General features: G+C 43.8%; 1 protein-coding gene across 1 annotated transcript; it reads right to left on the reverse strand.

The window, feature by feature from the left end:
* Positions 1-649: 649 nt before the first annotated feature.
* LOC123091502 (factor of DNA methylation 1) lies at positions 650-7,461 on the reverse strand. Its single transcript, XM_044513035.1, has 9 exons — positions 7,307-7,461; positions 7,142-7,203; positions 6,263-7,023; positions 5,979-6,166; positions 4,186-4,201; positions 3,737-3,804; positions 3,359-3,646; positions 3,059-3,271; positions 650-1,132 (listed from the first exon to the last, which is right to left on the reverse strand). The coding sequence occupies exons 2-9, from the start codon at positions 7,165-7,167 to the stop codon at positions 905-907; spliced, it is 1,788 nt and encodes a 595-aa protein (XP_044368970.1). The 5' UTR covers positions 7,168-7,203; positions 7,307-7,461; the 3' UTR covers positions 650-904.
* Between the last annotated feature and the right edge of the window lie 779 nt (positions 7,462-8,240).

Consider the following 8,240-nt stretch of genomic DNA (forward strand, 5'->3'; position numbering starts at 1 on the left):
TTTGGGCGAGTCGCCGGAGCAAGTCGCACCCGCGATGGTGGGTGTTACAGATCGAGGCCAGGAGGATCTCGGAGCAGCGGAGAAAAAAAATTTGGGCAGGATTCGATGGCTCTGATAACCAATTGTCACACCACGATCTCGATTGGAGGCCGATCCAGAGTAGGTGGAGCAGCCGGGAGAGGGGATGAGTTGCGTGAGGAAGGGGATGAGCAGAGGGAACAGGTTAGGTGAGGATTTCAGATTCAGTTTTACCAGCCTGTCCAACACGCGCGCCCACCCTGGGCTTAAGTACACGACGCACGCACGCTGCCACTGGCCAGCTGGCCTTACAAGTGGACCCAACGCACTCGCTACACTTGGACCTGGTCCCTCACACGGCGGTGGTACACCCTGCCGTTGTGACATTGCTGTGAGTGTGTGGCTTGTTCTAACCGTGGAGTACCTAGTTGCTCTGTGGCAAGAGATAATTCTCTGGCAACTGAAAAAGAACTGATGGATGGAAACTTTAGCTCTGAATGAAGGAATCCTTGCCTTCGGTGGTGGGTTATAAAACACGATCACGCGCCAATCTATTCTCCTGCTATATAACTAACCAATACTAGTACTCGGGCTCATGTTTCCAACAAGCCCATTCATACTACTAACTCCATTCGGAATTAACTGTCGCTGAAATCATTTCAGCAACAGTTACTTCATAGCTTGGTGCAAAATACATTATCAGGAACAGGGCAGTTCGAAATCTCCAATTACTAGCATCCATGTCGATGCTATACCAACCAGGGCCAGGGCCAGGCTGAATGATCCACAGCTAAACCATCACCAACATTCATGAGTTCATCACAAGATAACGTTAATACACTTCTACTTCACTACTTCACTGCTTCAGGAACCTAGGTACTTGGGCTCAGCGCTTCCGCTTCTGTGTGCGCCACTGCCTCAGCACGTACTGGACCACTTCTTTCAGGGTTGCCTTCCTATTCTCTTTGTGGTTCCACAGCTCCGGCACAGAATAGCGGCCGCTAGGGTTGTACTCATTCACTTCAAGCAAAGCCTTTGTCACCAACCCATAGACTTCCCCACCATGCTCTTCTTTGAGTTCCTGCAGCTTCTCATCATCCTCACGGAGAATTTCCTAACATGAACGCACACACCATTAGATAAACATACTACTACATTTTAAACATGTAAGACAAAACAGGCACCAAAAGCTTCAAAACTTTGCACGCTCCACAAATATGCCTAAGACAGACAGTGATCAACGATCTTGTGCTGTGAATTTAGCAAAGTATTCATACAGGAGCTATGTAGTGTCTAAATGCTGCCACAGTATAACAAAACATGGATGAGCAAAAATAATTTATGTGTGTGAAATAATGTAAGACACGCCTGCTTCATTACATAGTAATGCATGGCTGCATTAATAAACCAGTATATCAAATATACATACACAATGACCTTTCCATGCATGTGGAACAAGTATGCTACAGAAAGTTCAGGGGGGAAACATTGTTTGCAGATGGCAGGAGGGCTTTGAGCTCCATGTATCAAGTATCATGTCAAATTCCAACAGCCAAGACACGTTGTGTCCAGCTTAACCAAGCTAGGAACTGAGAACCAACTTTTAATTGACTATAAGGAATATCATAAAGCGTCCCTATCATAAACTTCTAGGAGAGGGGGAGTTATTAGCATCCGGCAATGTGGGTACTGAGTGGCAAGCTTTTTATCGGTAAGAAGTTTGGTTACTCCATGAGCAAATGCTAGATGTACTATCTTTCCAAAAAGCTGGCAAATTAAATATAACTTAACTGGTATAGAACTGACCATCAGCTTCAAAGAAAAGCAACAAATGGAAGAAAGAGAGTCTTGAATAAATACAAGTCACCATTTATTTAATTAGATGCTATAAATCTCAATCAAGAGCAGCTAACATCAACATAAGGTTTTGCACACAGGAACTCAAAAATCTTGCTTCCTAGCATTGAAGTTGCACAAATATATGCATATGACCAAGCTCTCCACAAGCTGCTAAATCAAGTAAATGAAACTTATCCAACATTCACTACAAGCATACTCCCTCCTTCCATCTATATAGGGCCTAATGCGTTTTTCGAGGCTAATTTTGACCAAATGTTAGAGCAATAATATATGACATGCAACTTGCACAAAGCATACCGTCAAATTCGTATGTGAAAGGAGCTTTCAATGATATAATTTTCACATTATGCATGTCATGTACTATTAATCTTGTCAATAGTCAAAGGCGTTCTTGTAAAACACATTAGGCCTTATATAGATGGAAGGAGGGAGTAGATACATATGGCTAATTTTTCAGATTCCTTCATCAAGCATCCAATATTTGCTATTGCACAAAAGAAAAATTATTTATGGCATAGCCTAATTGACTTTCTAATTGGTTAGCTGTAAAAGATATCGTGCGGTAGCTTACATCCACAGTTGAGACCATGCCATGAAAAACAAGATATTTATAACTCCCATGAAAAACTACATTATTTAAATTACACAAGAATATAGCCCCTTGGCTGGTTACAATTGGTGGCTGACGTTTTCTTGTTTCCTCCACTCTTATTTGCATGTAATGAAGGACCAAGGAAGTAACAGATGGAGGAAAAAGAAAGGACCTGATTAGTAATGTAACTAATGTTTTTGGGTCAGACTCAAACACAGCAAGATTCAGAAATGATAACACTACCGGAGCCCTTAACTCGGTAAGTCCAATGTTTGTATTATGGAATATTCTTTCTCTCGCTACCTATGGTTGATAATACTTTTGATCAACAGATTAGGTATTTTTCCCTTTCCATTATTAATGTGAGAATTTCTGCTACTTTTGTCCCTTTAGATTAATGTAAGAATATGCAGGGCAGTAAATTAAACTTTGTGTCTCCAATTTTTAGCTCTCACCACAATTTACTTATGAATAGATGAACCGAGCTAATGTTTGCAGAACAGGAAATTCAATGTGAAATTGGTAACTCGAGATACAAGCTATTAGAGAACATCAAGTGTATAAAAGCAAGAGCGAAGATATTACTACCTTCTCTCTGCCCTCGACCATGATAACTTTAAAAGGGTGCCATTCTGGATTTTTAATCTCCTCTTCCCACTTTGAACAAAGAATGGAAGCAGTTACTTCTGCATCTTCTTCTGACATTTTACCTTTGCAAGCCTTAGCAAATGATTTCAGATCAAGATCACCCATTCTTTTAACGCCTACAGTTGCTCGGGCAGTTGTAACATCCCGCAGACCCTGCAGCATATGCAATAGATAGCTTTGAAATGTAATTCAAACATAATACTAGACAAATGCAAGTACTCAATCGATGAGATAACTTACATCTATTAGCTTCTTCCGAGCATCTTGCAACTCATCGTTGCTTATCCTTTCCTTCATAAGCAGAGTGTGGTGGAGTGCTTCCACTGCATCCATTTCATCATACTTGTCCTGAAGCTCGGCACTAAGTTCATCTATTTTTCTCTTTGATTCAGAGTCTTCTTCACCTGGCATATGCTTCATCACTTCCAATTTTCCCTGCAACTGTTTTATTTCTAGCTCAAGCTTCTGTTTGGCATCCAGTTTCTGCTCTAACTTGATAATCTCATCTAGAGCAGCCTTTTTCTCCCTCTGCAGTTTGCCATTTTCAGCACAGGAAGATAGTCATAGATATTAGTATCTCAAAACCTCAAGTAAAACAATATATAGTAAGGCACAAACCTTGTGTTTTGCCACAAGCTTCAGCACATTTTCATCTGCCTTCTGTTGCTCCGACGTTGCCATCTGATCTCGTTCTGTATTCACCACAACAACCTGACATGAGTTTTATGCAGAGATACTTGGGGGGGGGGGGGGGGGGGGGTACCAAATGGCGTCTACATTTCACGCCTACCGTCATGCCCTCTCTAGAAGTAAAAACCAAATTACGTGCATTCTGCTGAAATTGTCCTACTGTTAAACCCTCTGCAATCTATTGTCGTCCAAGAGCGGAATTTCGAGTGACGACAAAAATAAGAAAAACCGCAATGATAGGAATCTATTTATTATATTGTTAAACCAACATGAAATGAAAGGTGAAGATTCACCAATTTAAGGTTAGAAAAATTGGACATCAAGATCAACTTAACAACAAAAACTAAGACGTTCAGATGGACGCACGCGCACAAAACCATAGACCAATTTCAACTGACAACAGTGCTTGGTATAGAACTGTAAGATAAAACTAGGAAAGAACTTATGTACATCTGAATCAGAATCCCATACGCGTGCTCCTCTCAAAATAGGAGCCTGTATGCTTAAATCAGCTTAGGAATCGAATAGGGAAAGTCACCTATGCATCTCAATTAAGGCATACTTCTCGTGAAAAATCAGAGCCCGCACACTTGAATCAGATTAGGAGTCGAATTACGAAACGTCATGCATCCCAATTTGTACTACACGTCAACTTCAGAGTTCAGGCTACTACTCTTAGAAATTTGAGCAAAGTGCAAATGAATAGTAATGTCAAACTGATCAAGTTCTGGAAAAAATAAAAACCCGCGCATCTCAAAACTACATGTCAAACGCAAGAAAAGTGCAACAAAAACTGTCAGTAGATCTCAACTGAACAATATAGAAATACTTTCTGCAGATTCAATAGCGATACTAGTACGCACAGCGTTAAGAAAGAAAGGTTCACAGCATTTACTTCTGATGGCCGACATGATAACATCTTTGATTGCTTCTATAAAAAAATAGAATATCTACACCACATATTTTGATGTATTTCAGAGTAATAGGAAACGTACGCAGGTTATTTTGATGAATGTACTATAACGGTGTTTATGCACTAGAAGAAAGTATCTACTTAAAGCATTTATTTTGGTAAAATCAGATTGCAACGGTGTAGATTACTATGAAATTGTGTAAAATAAGGCCAACAAATTTAGTGTAACATGCCATGGATCTAAGTACATTCCTCGGGTGCATAGTTCTATAACCATGCATGCACGTATGGACTGGCGGTCAAAAGTTTACAGCAACTAAAAAAGACAGAGAGAAGTGGTAGATTGGAAAGGATCAAAAGTCCAAGCATACATAAGGACCACATACAGAGCATGCATGCCATCAGGTAAGAATGATCAATGGTAATGCATTGTGTGTAAGCGAAAACATAATGTATATAAAATGCAAAATGGTGCCATTGTTGTCAAAGTAAATATGGGAAGCAACAAATCACGTGAGTATCTAGTATGTAGTTTCAGCCGTGCTGAAAAATATAAGCCTATGCAATACAGCATGTGTACAACAGGAGAAAAAACTACCACGAGAGAAAATATTGTAGCAATTTTGAATAAATATCCCAGATAATTACATGCCTTAGATGGGTAGATGACAGAAACAACTAGAGCAATATGAGGATGCATGGAAGCATCAGAAGGCATGATATTTGCATTAGATAACAGGACAACTAAAAAACCAGAACACGGTGTTTAAGTACTGGTGCCCCACGTTTGAATTTAATTCATGCTGGAGAATACGGAAAAAAATATTCTCAGTAAGATAGGGAACACGAGATAAACAAGAGTGGATGAGGTAAAATTAGAGGTTAGTAAGAAAGTCTATTGTGCTGTATATAGTGGGCCACGAATCTCAATGCTAACGGTCTTCCTTTGTTAAACAAAATACACTCGCTAGTGGCTACCGTTATTTTCTATATTAGAAAGACATACAAATACTAATGAATGTGGCATGAATTAAATCGTGGATCATTCATTTACAAATAGGAAGGAGAAGAAAACTCCAATATTAATGCCATGTAGTAATTCTAGCCGTGCATATGCACAGGTCATCCAGCTAGTTACTAGTAAACAGAAAGATGCTATTTAAAAGAAGCACAGAAATAATCAACCATCCTCGAAAACAAACAAGAGGAGAGGACACAAAAACTAACTTCCATAATTCTTTATCGGCGACAAGGGACACGCACCTTCTCCTTCTCTTTCTCAAGGTTCCTTCTATCCGAGTCACTACGCACAGCAAGCTCATCAAGCTGCCTGGATTTGAATTCAAGATCCTGCATCTTGGCCTCCAGTTCCGAACGAAGTTTCTGATTCTCATTAAGGATCATCTGCGAATGCCTACGAGCGATTTGCTGCATATTGCGGATTTCTGGTGATAATGCAAGTTCAAAATGCATAATTAGATAACTGAAAGGGAAAGGCCCCAATGCTCAAAGGAGATAACAGCAAAAGATTGCAAACCAACCATCATTATATCTCTGGAGGACCAGCTCCTTTTCTTCCATCACCTTGTCAAGTGAGGTAGTCGTCTCATTGTACTTGCATTCAAGTTCTTGGGCATGCTTGGTCTTTACCTCAATTGCGCTGGCTAAATTAGCTACCAGCTTGTCGGTTTTGCGTGTTCCTTCATTCTCAAGTTCTGCAACGGTTTTCAGATCACCGTTTTTCTGCAGATGCTCCCCGACCGGTCCCGGGGCTCTGTGATCATCAGCCCTTGCAACCCATCCAAACATCTCGGGCCCTCGATACTTGTGCTGCTCCCAGTCCCGCTTGCCATATCCTTCTGCCTCAAAGTGGTTCTCAAACTTGAATGCGTTGCAGAAAGAAGCATAGTCTTTTCCAAACTCAACGATGGCGTTCCCGGTGTGGCCTCTATGGTTCCACAAAGGACTGACCTTGTGCGGGCAAAAGGCCGAGAGCTGCTCCTTCAGGCGGTTCCCACTTTCCCCGACCTGGCGCCCTCCTTTCCACTCGGTAGGCACATTGACCAGCACTCCCATCCAGGGCCAGACGAACTGCTCGTCTCTGTTCTGAGCGGGGTGAGGCTCCAGCTCCACAGCCTTCTTCAGCCGTGACGGCGGCGGCTCCGATGTGTCAGGCGATTCATCCTTCAGGCGCTTGGCAAGGACGCGGTCTCCCCCATGGCGATTAGCATCTGGACCTGCTCCAGTCGCGTCACGCTGAGGCAGGCCGTCTCTGCTCCGAGAACCCGTTTCCTCGCGAATCCTGCCAAAATCGGAAAAGAAAGGCGCTAAATTGCAGGCAGCTGCCGCGTTCCTTGATTTCGCAGGGCCTAGAGCGAGATCTCAAGAGACGGAAAGAGGAGGGATTGGGCATCACGTACCGTTCAGGTGCATCGCCGGAATCCATGGATGGCCGCCGCTGACAGACGCCGCCACCACCAACCTAGGGTTTTAAGGCCCCGAGAGGATCAGTCCAATGTCGCTCAAAGGAAGGGGCGGGGCGGAGACGGACCACGAACAAGGGACGAGGGAGGGTCTGGGCTCACCTTGCGGTCCGCGGCGGCGCTGGGTGAGGCGAGCCGCCGCCTTGCTGTGTGGTGTAGGGCGCTGTGGCCGGGCGGGGGGCAGAGCAGAGGAGATGATCACGTGATCGAGGAGGCGAAAGGACGAAATGTCCAAATGGGGGAGACGGGGAGGGGGCAGAGCAAGTGAGTACGTAGTACAGTATGATTTTTTTTAGGGCCATTTGCATTTCTGTCCCTAACTCGAACCACGTAATCAGATATACCCCTAATTTCAAAGCCTGCTCAAAAATGCCCCTCCGCCGTCATGTGCCCTTATAGAAATGCCCCTCCGAGCCGTTTCCGTCCAGTCAAGGCTGTTTGACCGCTAACGTGCCGTTTATTTGACATTTTTGCCCCTCCTTCCTTACATCTGGGCCCAACTAACCGGTTCACTTTCTCTCCCCTCTTTCTTCTTCCTTGCGACGACAGGGGCATTTTTGAGCAAGAACTGGATCGGGCGTTTCCGCCGCGGTCGAAGAGAGAGGGGCAGGGGCACGGCGTGGTGAGCGATGGGTACGTCGTGCACGGCGGGCATGTCTTCTACAACCTCGTCGGTGGCCGCCAATGTAAGTTTCAGGGTCGATTTGGGTGATATTGCGGAATTAGGGTTCATCAATTTGGGTTGCCCTTTGCTGATAGGTTGATGGCGTCGGGATAGTTCAGTTTCAATCGGAGTTCTACATCCCCGATCTGACATTCTGTGGCCTTGATTCGGTCGTCGCGGCGGTGCCCTGGCCAGGGGCTTATTCCTGCTCTCGTGTCGCCTGGGGAGGAGCAAGCTCCGGCAGAAGGTTTCTCGGCTGCCCTCTTGATGTAAGTGTTTTTGCTTTTGAATGCTTGACTTGATTCTGCTCTTTCTCCTCTTCCTAATTCGATCATTGATTTTGCAGCTTCCTGATGAATGTGATTGGGTTGT

The sequence above is a fragment of the Triticum aestivum genome, chromosome 4B (assembly GCF_018294505.1).
Source record: "Triticum aestivum cultivar Chinese Spring chromosome 4B, IWGSC CS RefSeq v2.1, whole genome shotgun sequence".
Taxonomy (NCBI): domain Eukaryota; kingdom Viridiplantae; phylum Streptophyta; class Magnoliopsida; order Poales; family Poaceae; genus Triticum; species Triticum aestivum.